Source organism: Saimiri boliviensis, chromosome 10 (assembly GCF_048565385.1).
Source record: "Saimiri boliviensis isolate mSaiBol1 chromosome 10, mSaiBol1.pri, whole genome shotgun sequence".
Classification (NCBI taxonomy): Eukaryota; Metazoa; Chordata; class Mammalia; order Primates; family Cebidae; genus Saimiri; species Saimiri boliviensis.
This window is the reverse complement of record NC_133458.1, coordinates 9,618,548-9,633,351: the sequence shown is the minus strand read 5'-3', so window position 1 is coordinate 9,633,351 and position 14,804 is coordinate 9,618,548. Positions and strand designations below refer to the sequence as shown.

General features: G+C 38.8%; 1 protein-coding gene across 2 annotated transcripts in view; it reads left to right on the top strand.

Moving 5' to 3' along the window:
• The window catches only part of CUL1 (cullin 1), a 103,779-nt gene that overhangs the window by 50,844 nt on the left and 38,131 nt on the right, over window positions 1-14,804 (top strand). For both annotated transcript variants that reach the window (XM_039472738.2, XM_039472737.2), the window contains exons 3-7: window positions 6,669-6,843; window positions 10,265-10,432; window positions 12,600-12,650; window positions 12,843-12,933; window positions 13,633-13,796. In XM_039472738.2, the coding sequence (XP_039328672.1) occupies window positions 6,669-6,843; window positions 10,265-10,432; window positions 12,600-12,650; window positions 12,843-12,933; window positions 13,633-13,796 (649 nt within the window). The remainder of the gene's footprint in view (window positions 1-6,668; window positions 6,844-10,264; window positions 10,433-12,599; window positions 12,651-12,842; window positions 12,934-13,632; window positions 13,797-14,804) is intronic.

Genomic DNA, 14,804 nt, shown 5'->3' with positions numbered 1-14,804 from the left:
GTTTTGTGAGACCCCTTGCCTGTGTGTAAGTGAGGTCATCTCTGAGGCGTGGGCTTGGAGGAGGAAGTAATGGTGGGGATGACAGTGTTCTGGGCACTGAGCTTTCCTCCACAAGGAATACTAGGTGAGAAGAAAGGATTCTGTAGCCAAAAGTTTAAAACCCCTAACCCTGCTCTCTAGAAGCAACTGCTACATTGACTCAAGTGCATCCCAAAGTCAGTGTGCACAGTACAGTAGCTGGCCAGGTGTCCATGATGACCCATCATCATCATGGCATCAGTGCACCCTTGCATGCAGCCTTGTTCTTTCTGTCAGCAAGTCATTTAAGGACCATTGCAAGAATCTGCTCTGAAGAACAAACCTTTTGATAGCAAGAAAGCTCAGGATCAGACTTACAAAATGGATGGGTGCAGATTAGGAGAAAATCCTGGAATTAGTCTTGGACTACTACTAAGAAGTGTTAACACCCATGGCTCAGAAGACAACGTTGTCTGGAAAACACAGACATCCTTAGTAAGAGTCATAATGATTCAGAATGGACTCTTATGTGAAAACATTTTGGCAATATCCTGGCCAATCTATGTAGCTTTTCTGTATCTACTTAGAAGAATGTTAGAATAAATTTGTTAAGTCTGAAACAGATGTTTCTTTAGTAAGTACAAATAAAAATTCCATCTGATAAAATGCATTCTTATTGGCAGCATTTTCTTTTCTTAGTGATACTTAAAGATACATGTTACTGATACATGTTACGATTGATGTCTTAGCTGAAATTTGATAAATGTATTGCAGTCTTTTTAACCACCATCTATTCCGTGACATTGTTAAAAGCTGCATACTCTTATCTTCAGATGGATCCGACAGTGGATTTAACTAATTTCCTTTGTTTGACAGATAGCTTGTTACAAGTTTTTTTACCATTAGGAGGAATGCTGTGATAGTTTGCTAGCTAAGTATTTGTACAGTTCCGTGATGATTTCTGTGTGACAAATGCTTATGAATATAATTGCTGTATCAAAAGGAATGCACTTGTTGAAGGCTTTTGAATGTTTCCAGGTTTTACCAGTTTTTACTCCAGAAACAGTGTCATTGTGTACCAGGCGTCCCCAAACTTTTTACACAGGGGGCCAGTTCACTGTCCCTCAGACCGCTGGAGGGTCACCACATACTGTGCTCCTTTCACTGACCACCAATGAAAGAGGTGCCTCTTCCTGAAGTGCGACGGGGGGGGGGGGGGGGGGGGGGGGGGGGCGGATAAATGGCCTCAGGGGGCCACATGCGGCCCGCAGGCCATAGTTTGGGGACGCCTGGTGTACACTCTTACGTCAAACATATGGAAGCTCCCATTTTCCTTCACTTTACCTAGCGTCAGGTTTGTTTTTTTAAAAAAACTTCGTTAATTTAGTAGCTGGGAAGCAGTAGATTGCCAGGGAACAAAGTCAGGCTGAACTAAATAACCTAAAACATCCTGGAACCAAGCACGTAAAATTGAGTGCTGTGGGAAATACAGCAAAGTGTAATGCTCTGCACAGAAGTGAGAGGGAGTGCCCAGGCATCTGAAGAAGAGAAAGAAGAGAGCTAACAATGAAGGCGCTAACCACTGTGAGCCTCTGTGTGGCAGCATAAGGATGTGAGTGAGGTGGGCTGGCAGGTAGGGACACACAGAAAAGGAAACAAAAGCTTGTTCCTGGCTGGGAGGGGGTTGGGAGCTGACATTTCCATGGAAATCTAGAAGACAGAAACCTAAATACCCTTTAGTGTATAGGTGAAAAAGAATCATGATCATCATCAACCAGGAAAGCAACTAGTAAAGTATTTAAGCTGAGCTCTGGATATAAGGAGAGTGGGGAAAGTCTGTCTTTAGAATAAAAGAACAAAACACTATGGAAAACAGGACAGGTTTTTAAAAGAAAAATTCTATAAATGTCAAATGAAGTCATTAAAATTAAACAGTAAAGTTGGCACAGCTGAAAGAGAATCACTTAACCCATGGCAGATCAGGAAAAATTAGAAAGTTTGAACAAAGATAAAGTGATAGAAGGTGATTGAAGACTTTCAACTGAGATATAGAAGGTAACATGAAAATATCCCACGTACACATAATAGAAGAGCTAGGAGAAAATAGAAAGGGGACCAGAAATACTTGAAAAGGTAATAGAATCTTCCAGAATTGTTATAAGGCAAAGTTGGCATGTCATATTTTAAGGTAATTATTTAACCATGACAAGAATGTGTAACTCCAAAATAAAACGAGCCATAATGGAACAAGTAAACTACCATTTTAGTAGAAGGGGAAAGAGAGGAAAACCAGAAACAGAAAAAGAATTAAAATAGAAAATACAAAATAGGATGGTAGAAATTAATCCAGATGTTATTTATTTACACAAGCGTGTAAAAAATTTATACAAATGTTATTTATACAAATATGTATAAAACAGTTTACCTAAAACCAAACTTGCCTATCAAATAATATTAGACCCAGTTTTTTTTAAAAGTGAATTATGCTGTGGTGGTTGACAGTGGACACACCAAGACACAGAAACAAAGGTTGAAAATAAAGGGCTGAAACAAAAACATTTAAGGAAAATTCTCACCAAATAGTAGGTGTAATAACATCAGATATAATACGTTTCTAAGGCAATATTGTTAGGAATAAACATGGTTACTTCCTAATGATAAAAGGTACAAGTTACCAAGAATATAATTTCAGATATGTGTATTAGTTAACACTGCCTCAAAATATGACAAGTATTTTAGACAATTAGAAATTGGTAAAACCATTATTGGGAGATTTCACTAAAAATTTCTTGGTAATTAGCAAGCAGACAAATCAGAAACAATATAGAACATCTGAAAAATAGAGCTGACCAACAGTAACAGGTCCCTGGATCCAACAGTGAGAGATAGGCATTCTTCTTAGGCACATGCGAAATGATGGCCCACCCTGTTCTGGCCCAGGAGAAATTACATTTTAAACGAGTCTCATCACATTTTAAAGCAACAATCAAAAAGATAACATTCTCATGTTTCTGCAATTTAATTTTAAAATGAAATTTTTTTGAAGATTAAAAAATACATTTTGGACATCTGAACTGTTTAACTCTTAGAACGAACGGTGGAAAAGAGAAAATAGAACTGAATGAGAAGGAAAATATAAACACATCAGATTTATGTGATGCAGTCAAAGGGGCATGTAGAAGAAACTATTAAGTATTTCAGGTACCTTCTGTGTAGTATGAACATTTTATAAGTATTCAAATGCTTACTTAAAAAAAGAAAAACTACAAAGTTAACCAAAACAAGGATGTATCGAGAGAAAGCATATGTAAGGAAAAAAGTAAATGAAAAGGAACAAATGAAGTAAAGATACAGTAATGAAAATTATTAAAACCCAAAATAGTTCTTTAAAAAACTAAGAGACAAGCCTCTGGCAAAATTAATAATTAAAAAAAAAAAAGGTTTTGAGGTGCCACACACTGCACGCACTTAAAACAGCAAATTTAATCCATTAATGCATGTGTCTGTTCCACCGACTGGCCTTTACTGCATCTCTCTTTGGCCTCCCTACTCGCTGAGAAACAGCAATACTCAACTGAGGCCAGTTGATAACCCCACAGTGGCTTCAGAATGTTCAAGTAAAAGGAAGAGTCTCATGTCTCTCACTTTAAATCAAAAGCTAGCAATGATTAAGCTGAATGAGGAAGGCATATTGAAAGCTGAGATAGGCCAAAGGCTAGGCCTCTTGTGTTAAACAGCCAAGTTGTAAATGCAAAGGAAACGTTCTTGAAGGAAATGAAAAGCACTGCTCTGGTAAATGCATAAATGATAAGAAAGCAAAACAGCCATATTGCCGGTAAGTAGAAAGTTTGAGTGGTCTGGATAGAAGACAAACCAGCCACAGCATTCCCTTACGCCTGTGCCTAATCCAGAGCAAGGCCCTAACTCTTTGCAATTCTGTGAAGGCTGAGAGAAGTGAGGAAGCTACAGAAGAAAAGCTGGAAGCTAGCAGAGGTTGGTTCATGCAATTAAAGGAAAGAAGCCATCTTTTATAACAGTAGTGCAAGGTGAAGCAGCAAGTCCTGATGGAGAAGCTGCCACAAGTTAGCTGGAAAACCTAGCTAGGATCATTGATGAAGGTGGCTGCATAAAAACAGATACTCAGTTGAGTCAAAACAGCCTTCTACTGGAAGGAGATGCCACCTAGGACTTTCATAGCTGAAGAGGAGAGGTTAATGCCTGGTGTCAAAGCTTCAAAGGACAGGCTGACTCTTTGAGGGATGAATGCAACTGGTGACTGTTGAAGCCAGTGCCCACTTACCATTCTGAAATCCTAAGGCCCTTAAGAATTATGCTAAGTCAAGCCAGTGTGGTGGCATGTGCCTGTATTCTCAGCTTTCCAGGAGGCTAAGGTAGGAGGATCCCTACAGACCAAGAGTTGGTGGCAGTAGTGCACTATGATCATGTCTGTGAATAGCCATTGCACTCCAGCCTGGGCAACATCATGAGATCCGGTCTCTTTAATAAAAACAAACAAACTCTGCCTGTTCCCTAGAAAGGGATATTAAAACCATGGTAAACCACAGTACACATGCATGGCCAAGGTTGTGGGCGATGAAAATTCATGCACTAAAGTGTGCTGGACAGCTACTTTGTAGCACCAAGATGGCAACTGGTAATAAGTTGAACCCATGACTTTGGAAGGCAAATGCGGGAGGATTGCTTGAGCCCAGGAGTTTGGGACCAAGCCTGTGCAATATAGCAAGACCCCATCTCTAGAAAAAAAATTTTTTAAAGGGACTGGCACACTGGCTCATGTCTGTAATCCTAGCAACTTTGGAAGGTCTAGGCAGGTGGATTACCCAAGGTCGAGTTTAAGACCAGCCTGACCAATGTGGGGAAACCCTGTCTCTACTAAAAATACAAAAATTAGCCAGGCATGGTGGCAGGTGCCTGTAATCCCAGCTACTCTGGAGGCTGAGGCAGGAGAATCACTTGAACCTAGGAGGTAGAGGTTGCAGTGAGCCCAGATGACACCCTTGCACTCCAGCCTGAGTGACAGACTGTCTCGAAAAAAAATCTCATTCTCTTGTCACCCAGTATTTCTGTGCTCCAGGAAATTTGTACAGGTGTGCAAGGAGAACTGTTAGTTTTATTCTTTGCAGCTTTGTTTGTAAATATATATAAAAAAAAAAAATGCACCTGCTAAAAGAATCATTAGCAAGGTCCACCACCAAGAGAGTTGCTAGAGTGTTGTAAATGTGTGTTACACAGTGTATTACAGCTGTAGCTTTGTCAAATATCAAAAATGGTAGCGCAAATGTACATGTTACAGTTTGTGTAATTTAACAATGTAGAACATGTGAAGTGTATTTGATATATATCCAGTAAAATATAAAAACATTCATAGGAATGATATGTACCAAATCATGGTGATATTTTCTAGGGTAAGAGGAAGGAGTGGGATTACAGAGGAGAACATAGTGCTTCACTTATAACCTGTAATATTTTCTCAAAAGTTGGGGGATGGGCACTGTAGGTGGAATATGAGACAAGTGTGGGAATGCAAAACTGGGTCATTTATTTTACCTTTTAGATTTTCTGTTGTATGCTTTGTTCATGTTTCCAGAGATTCATTTTTTCATATTGCTTTAAATCACTTTAATTTATTAAAGATAGTTAAAGATATTTCTTCTTAATCTACAATTTTGAACTCATTTGTTTGTATGGCCTTACTTAGAAAGGGCCACTCCAACCTGAGAATAGGTAAGTGTTCAAATATAGATTCTTGGTTTTGCTGTTTCAGCTTGTGTATTTTAAATCTTAATCCATTTATATTTTGGAATTTAATATGGAATATTTAGAAATATCTTGCCCTCATGCCGTTTATTAAATAATCTTTTACCCACTGTCTTGAAGTATCTTTATGTAGTAAATTCTTAATTACGCCAGAACATTGTTTTGTTGATCTGAGTATAAGTGTCTTTCTGTTCATTTTAGTCAATTAATAATACCTGCAGATAAGCTCATCATATTTAAAGGGTAAAACAGAACACAGTGGATCTCTGCCCTGCCTGTCCTCATCTCATTCTATCTCTGCTGTGATTTGCATATCTCTGTATGTCTCAGTAGTGTGCGGATACTGGGATACTGCCGCCGTTGACTGATAAGTTTTAGATGTCTATGACTATTGTAATATAAGGACTTGGCTCTCTAAGTCATTTAAAATAAAGAGTGTGTGATTTCAGTGTTTAGAATATGCTTCTGAGAAAGTTACAGCTGAGCATCATCATAGACAGTGCTTATCGTTCGCTTTTGGTTTTTCCTGGAATCAGTACTTGCGTTTTTCTTCCGGGACAGTTTTCCATAAGGTCAGTCACATTAGATAATCCAAAAGGTCCCGATTCTTTTTATGGGCAGCTTCCCTCCTGGAATGTTCCATTCTCCTTGGCGGTGTTGCTCTCAAGGCCTACCAGCAATCTTGTGAATGGGGCTTGTTGACTTTTAGCTTTATGGATAGTGTGAATGGGATCTTCGTTCCACTCTAGTTTTTTAACAGGTTTTGGTCGATACATTGGGAATGTATTGGTAATGAAATGTCAGCAAATATGTTTGTGTTAATGACTGTTGGTGTCTATGATATATGTTGGTTTCCTTAACTTTCCTCCAAGTCATGTTTATAACTACTGTACTAGTGTTCACCAGTCAAACCAAGCACGAGGAGCTGGAGTTCCTCCTTCTAAGTCAAAAAAGGGGCAGACACCTGGAGGAGCTCAGTTTGTTGGCCTGGAATTATACAAACGACTTAAGGAATTTTTGAAGAATTACTTGACAAATCTTCTTAAGGTAAGATGTTTTACATATGTACTGAGTATTCACAACAGTGTGTAAAAAGGGAGTGAAATAATGGTTCTAACTTGTTAAATCTTTCACTGTCATCTGTTCATTGTTTTAGACACTAATGGGGGTGACAGTGTTTTGCTATTGCATAGTCTTTTATCTACTGTGAATATGAAACCATCATAAACTATATTCTGGGGGTTTTGTTCTTTTGAGGTGGAGGTCTTACTATGTTGTTGCCCAGGCTGGATTTGATCACCTGGGCTCAAGTGAGTCTTCCACTTCCGTCTCCTGAGTAGGGGGGACTCTGCAAATGCTCACCACCGTGCCCAGCTCACTTTGTTTTTTTAAAATTAGAAAGCTTTGGTAATCTTTTAGCGTAATAGTACTTTCCTTAAATTACCACCATTTTGGATTTGGTTGTTAGAAATGATGAACTTTTTCATTTAAAGCAAACATGTATTCAAATTACCTGCATTTTATTATGAACCCAGTGTGTGATGTTCCCTATCAAAGTGTTATCAACAACTGTAAGGTTATTCAGTCTTGGAAATAATGGTTTTCAAATGTGATCTTGCTCTTTACACATGGTTGTGAAGTACCCTTTTTTTTTTTTTTTTTTAAGACAGGGTCTTGTTCTGTCTCCTAGGCTGGAGTGCACTGATGTAATCATAGGTCATTGCAGCTTCCCACTCCTGGGCTCAAACAATCCTCCTGCCTTAACCTTCTGAGTAGCTAGGACTACTGGTGTGCACCACCATAACCAGCTCCCAGCTAATTTTTAAATCTTTTGTAGAATCAGGGTCTCTCTGTGTTGCCCAGGGTGGTCTCCCAACTCCTGGGCTCAAGCAGTCCTTCTGCCTCAGCCTCCCAAAGTGTTGGGATTACAGGTGTGAGCCACTGTGCCTGGCCATGATGTATATTTCAAAACTGCTGTGAAATTGTGCTCGTGGCTAGGATGAGTTTCACTGTGAATATCCATTTCCTTCTAGCATAGGTCTCTCCCACTCCAAGCCCTTGCTTAGGCAGTGGTGGAGGCTTTCCCCCTTCATCTCCTGCCTTTTTCTTCCTCGATCTTCATCCTTTATAGCAAAGACAGTGTGACTCCTTGTATTCAGCCACAAGGTGAGCAACTGGCTCCTTCTTCTGGTTCTGTACTGTCATAGAGTGAAGACAGCTGTATTCTCAACCCAGGGAAATTTACAGGAACCTTCCGTGTATATGTTTTAAACATTTTTGATTTATACAATGTGCAGAAATGTCTGCATCATGCAAAATTGTTTTACTTAATTTATTTTTACATGCTAATTGAAAACTTAAACATCATGCTAATGACTATACATAGTTGATTGGCCACAAGTTCTGTCTAGTATGTTATTTTCATCTTCCCCAAATGATGTGTCTACAGTCTTGGCTGAAGCCACTGTTCTTTTTATTCATAACACATGGTAAAGTGAATGTTGTAATTAATTATTCTTTAGTACTAAAGTAAGAAACAGTGTATTGTGCTATATAAAAATGTTGATGGCCATGCCATCAGTGATACTTTCGCTTTTTTTTTTTTTTTGAGACGGAGTTTCGCCCTTGTTACCCAGGCTGGAGTGCAATGGCGCGATCTCGGCTCACCGCAACCTCCGCCTCCTGGGCTCAGGCAATTCTCCTGCCTCAGCCTCCTGAGTAGCTGGGATTACAGGCACGTGCCACCATGCCCAGCTAATTTTTTGCACTTTTAGTAGAGACGGGGTTTCACCATGTTGACCAGGATGGTCTCGATCTCTCGACCTTGTGATCCACCCGCCTCGGCCTCCCAAAGTGCTGGGATTACAGGCTTGAGCCACCGCGCCCAGCGATACTTTCGCATTTTAAAAAGGTCAAGTACCATCATCCAGAATAGCTTAGCTTTACATTTTAAAGTTTATTTCATATTATTTAAATTCAAATGAATAAAAAATTGGTTGTGTCAAGAGATGATCAGGTTTTTCCATAGATTGTTCTGTCACTTGTGTACCTTATATGTGTGGAGCTTCAAGTCTGTCATAGCCATTTAGTTTTCATTGAAGACACTGAGGCTCAGAGAAGCCAGTGGGCTTGGGCCAGCCCTTCCTGCAGGGAGGAGCCCCCACCTTCCTCTTTGTGCTTCTCCGCTGCACACACCTAAATGGCAGTGCCATTAATGTTTTTAAAGGGTAAGGCTTACTTGGTAGATGCCATTAATTCCTAAGAAAAAATTTCAAGTTAGTCTCCTTCAGATAAAAATTTGTGGCTTAAGTTGTGGAAATCTGGATAAAAATTTTGGAAAATGACGTTTTCTTTATGAGGTCTTGTTAAGAAATATTGTTATACCATTGTACGTTATTTTTTACAGATTACCACAAAAAAGTGTTTTCATGGTTTTTAAGTAAATTTAAAGAAGGAAGAAGATGCATTTAAAAATTGAATAGTATTAGCCTTGTGGTCTAAATTGCTAATTAGGACATGTTGATTTGATTGTTGTTGTTGTTGTGGTTTTTTTTTTGTTTTTTTTTGGTTTTTTTGAGGCAGAGTTTCACTCTTGTTACCCGGGCTGGAGTGCAATGGCGCGATCTCGGCTCACCGCAACCTCCACCTCCTGGGTTCAGGCAATTCTCCTGCTGCAGCCTCCTGAGTAGCTGGGATTACAGGCACGTGCCACCATGCCCAGCTAATTTTTAGTATTTTTAGTAGAGACGGGGTTTCACCATGTTGACCAGGCTGGTCTCGATCTCTTGACCTCGTGATCCACCCGCCTCGGCCTCCCAAAGTGCTGGGATTTGTTGTTGTTTTTTGAGGCGGAGTCTCACTCTGTTGCCCAGGCTAGAGTGCAGTAGCGCAATCTTGACTCACTGCAACCTCTGTCTCCTGGGCTCAAGCGATTGTCCTGCCTCAATGTCCTGAGTAGCTGGGACTGCAGGCATCTGCCACCACACACGGCTAAATTTTGTATTAGCAGAGATGGGGTTTCACCATGTTGGCCAGGCTGGTCTCAAACTCCTGACCTCAAGTGATCTGCCCACCCCGGCCTCCCAAAGTGCTGAGATTACAAGTGTGAGCCACGGCACCCAACCAATTTTTTTAAGACAAAATATCAAAAATACAGATGATTTTGAGGTAAATTTCTTAATAAAAAGGAATTACCTGTATATCCTAATTGTTCAGGGTACTTTTATTTGAGTGTGTGTGCATATTTCATACCATGAAAAATGTTCCAGTTTAATTTGAGATGAAAGAATTCTTTTACTATATTCTTGAGAGAGTTTATTAGCATATTTTTGTATACAGAATAATTTAAAGAAGCTGTCTAAAATCACATATATCAATGTATTTAATGCAGTAGGTGTTATTAACTTTTATTTTTAATTTATGATGTGACAAATTAGTCATCTTAAAGCTTTAGTTACCTTGTTTTTAGGATGGAGAAGATTTGATGGATGAGAGTGTACTGAAATTCTACACCCAACAATGGGAAGATTATCGATTTTCAAGCAAAGTGCTGAATGGAATTTGTGCCTACCTCAATAGACATTGGGTTCGCCGTGAATGTGACGAAGGCCGAAAAGGAATATATGAAATCTATTCAGTAAGATGTTTTTTATTTTAAAACCTTTTAAATGTATTTTTTAATGATAAATTATCTTTCAATAAGAATCTAGGCAAATATTAAGCTTTTTTTTAAATGGTAAACTAATTTTTATTGTTTTATCAATAAATGGCCCTTAAATTTTTTTTAGCAAGAAAGAAGAAGAAGAATGGGTAAATTGGAGTTACAAAATATAGTTTGCCCATTTCTGCATTTGCTTTTTAAAAATTTCTTCTTTAGTTATTTGACCCTACCATCCCAGTTTGCCTGGGACTGCCTGAGTTTTCGCCCAGAAAGTCCTGAGTCCTGGCAGCCCCCGGCAGATCAGGTGCCATGTGTGAGGCAAGCCCTGAGGATCAGTCTGAGAAACCCCACTTCAGGGAGAGGACCCTGAATTAATGAATTCCTAAATCACCCTCATTACTATATGTTTCTTCAGTCAGTCAACTGAAGGGTTTTTTGTTTTTGGTTTTTTCCCCATTGATTTTCAAAGTATGTTCCTGTATTGGTCTGTTTTCATACTGCTGATAAAGACATATTTGAGACTGGGTGATTTATAAAGAAAAAGCGGTTTAATGGGTTCAGCAGTTCCATGTGGCTGGGAAGGCCTCACAATCATGGCAGAAAGCACATCTTAGATGGCAGCAGCCAAGGCAGAATGAGAGTCAAGTGGAAGCGGACACCCCTTATAAAATCATCAGATCTCGTGACACTTATTCACTACCGTGAGAACAGTATGGGGCAACCACCCCCATCATTCAGTTATCTCCCACTGGGTCTCTCTCACAACATGTGGGAATTATGGGACCTATAGCTCAAGATGAGATTTGGATGGGGACACAGCCAAACCACATCAGGTCCCCAAACCTGCTGTGTCAGAATCACTTGGGGACTTGTTAGAAATGCACATTCTCAGGCCTCATCCTAGACTTCAAGAGAAACTCTGGAGACGGGGCCCAGCAATGTTTTACCAAGCTCTCCAGACAATTCTGATGTATGCTGCAGTTTGAGAACCAGGGTTCCAGAGCAAGTAAGGGACGACTCCTAACAGTCTGTTCATAGGCTGTCAGATCAACCCAGGCAATGCCCTTTAAAACTAGTTTTGTTAAAATGTCAGATTCTGCATAAAGGAGTTAATCACCATTTCCAAGAATGTTGCTATAAAATAGCAATACTTTGTAGCTTCACTTTTGACGAATTTAAAAGAAAAACATAATGCTGGGTAAAGTGGCTCATGCTTGTAATCCTAGCACTTTGGGAGACCAAGGCAGGAGGAGACCAGCCTGGACAGCATAATGAGATCTCTGCAAAGAAAATATCCAGGCATGGTGACGCACCTATAGTCCCAGCCACACAGGAGGCTGCGGTGGGAGGATCGCTTGAGCCCAGGAGTTGGAGGGTGCAGTGAGCCACGATCGTACCACTGGACTCTACCTTGAGTGACAGAGCGAGATCCTGTCTCAAGAAAAAAAGAAAAGCATAATGTATCCCGGATGCATGACCGGTTTTTAATGTTTGTATAGCTCCAGTTTCTATACCATACCAAATTGTTTCTGCTTCATAATGATACTTTGCTATGTGGTTAATCTAGTTCTAACAGAAACGTTGTAGGTTTCGTTGTTTGATTTGGGGTTTTTGTACTTCCCCTTTTCTTTAATATTTTATTTTTTTAACTGACAAAAATATGTACAACATACATTTTAAAAAATCTATGTATATTGTGGGATGGCAAATGGGATTTTTTTCTTTTTGCATATAGATGCTTTCTTGAGACTCAGAGTTGTTAGGGTAGGAATCAGGATGATCTTGATTCGTTTCCTTTTGGAAATCTGCTAGACTTAAAGTGCCCTGTGTACCCCCCTACAGTAACATCACAGACCCCTCAAAATCATTATGTTTTTTAAACTGATTCCATACTGTTTTCAACAACAGTTAAAGAGAATATAAACAAAGAAGTTGAGATGACAGGTGTCTGTGCTTGGATACTGCTTGAAGTTGTTGACTCTCTAGAGTGGTGGCTTTCTGATTTCATCATGATAGCATGTTTTGACCAACTTGTAATCGAGAAATTTTGATAAAATAACTTGAGATTTAGATTATTTCTTATGACTTGAATCTTGGAAAAACATAGTAAAAGTATAGACATTTTGTTCTTTTTTTTCTCCAGCTTGCATTGGTGACTTGGAGAGACTGTCTGTTCAGGCCACTGAATAAACAGGTACTTACTGGTATTAGCGTGTGCATGTTCCTTTTAAAATCCCTTCACAGATTCATTGCTTGGTCTTTGTCTCCTCACTCTTTCGGATTTTCCCATCTTACATTGTTAATGGTTGTGAATGTTTAAGGGATATGTAGTAATATATATCATATTCTGTAACCTGCATCATATTTTTCTACATCCTTTCTAAAGGTAACAAATGCTGTTTTAAAGCTGATTGAAAAGGAAAGAAATGGTGAAACCATCAATACAAGATTGATTAGTGGAGTTGTACAGTCTTACGGTAAATAATTTCCCTTTAGTTTATTCAAAGTTTTCACATCAAATGGCAATTACAACAGTGCTCTAACAGATTTCATTTTTAAAATGGTTTAATATTATAAAGGACATTGTTAGCATTTACAAAGGTACTTATATTTCTTTTTAAGTCAATGTGACTTTGTTTGATTTTACTCATAAAAGCTGTTTGATCCGTGTGCCTTAAGGAAATTTTGATGAAATAAACATTTTAATTATTTTCTTTTCTGGTCTCAGTGAATTACTAGATATGTTAGAGTGTCATTAATTGAGCTCAATGATAACCAGAAATCTATATCAGCTTGAAAAATTGAGATTGAGAAACTGATAAAGTAATACAATGTCTTAAAAACTTGGGTAGCATTGTATTTCTTTGCAAATTTACAATTAGTTATTTTTATTGCTTTTGGAAGTATAAAAGTTCTCTAAAGGAACTTCATCATAATTTTGAAGCATACCTGGCCATGGGTCAGAATTACTTGCTTTTTATACATCTTGGATTTTTTTCCTTTTTTATTTTATTAAAAGAGTGTATTTTAATACTAGTAGTAAGAGTTACTTATGTCCTGCCATTTCACATTTATCTTTTAAACATATCTTAAACTGAATGCTACACCTAAGTATTTTCTGTGAAATATAACCAAAAAAATAGGGTAATTGAAATATAGCTCGTATTCATTTCTAGTGGAATTGGGGCTGAATGAAGATGATGCATTTGCAAAGGGCCCTACGTTAACAGTGTATAAAGAATCCTTTGAATCTCAATTTTTGGCTGACACAGAGAGATTTTATACCAGAGAGAGTACTGAATTCTTGCAGCAGAACCCAGTTACTGAATATATGAAAAAGGTAAGCTTAAATATAGTACTTTAAGTAGACTTAAGTTAAAGTCATTGCAACTCAAGTGAATTCTTTTTAGCACATACAGCTTTCTTTACAAGTCATTTGTTGGGCGTTGTTTTCCTAGAGTGTCTTTATCAGGTGCACGTGCTTCTCCTAATTCTCCAGGGAGCTTCTCTAAATTGGTAATCATGACTAAGAGTTCTCCTTGCTGTTGTAAGGATATAGCCATAATAGCTACATGACTTTTTTTTTAACTGTTTCTCCTAGAATGTGGATTTATATAATGGACATCACAGTCATGTCAATGAGAAAATTTTAAGAAACAAATATTCTCAGATTTGCAAACTTAAAGCTTTTGCTTTTTTGCTTCTAAAATACCCCTAAGAATCTATTACATAGCTTTCAGGATTATATAGAAGAGAGGTTCTTCTGAAAGTAGGATTTAAATTCTAAAATTAGAGGGTATTCTGCTTCAGCCTCCAGAAGTAATGGGATTAGAGGCGTGAGCTACTACACTCAGCTAACTGGTTTTTTGTTGTTGGTGGTGGTGTTTTGTAGATAGGGTCTCGCTATGTTGCCCAGGCTGGTGGCAAACTCTTGGGCTCAAGTAATCCTCCTACCTCAGCCTCCCAAAGAGCTGGGATTACAGATGTGAGTCACCACACCCAGCTGATAATCAAGATCTAGCGGAATTGCTCTTTGTTTCTCTTTCTTAGAAACATAGATGTCCTGGATTTAGGCTCTAAGGAATGACCTAGGTCTGGAGTCAGAGTCAGCAAACTTATCCTATAAAGGACTGGATAGGAAATACTTCAGGCTTTGTGAGCTATGTGATCTCTTTTGCAGCAGTTCAGCTGTGCCATTGCAGCACTAAAGCAGCCAGTGGGATATGTACACAAATGAGTGTGGCCGGGTTCCAATAAAGCTTAATTTACAGAAAAAGGCAGGCAGAATTTGGCCTACAGGCTATGGTTTGCTGACCCTTGAGCTAGCTGTGCTAGGACAGCGGTCCCC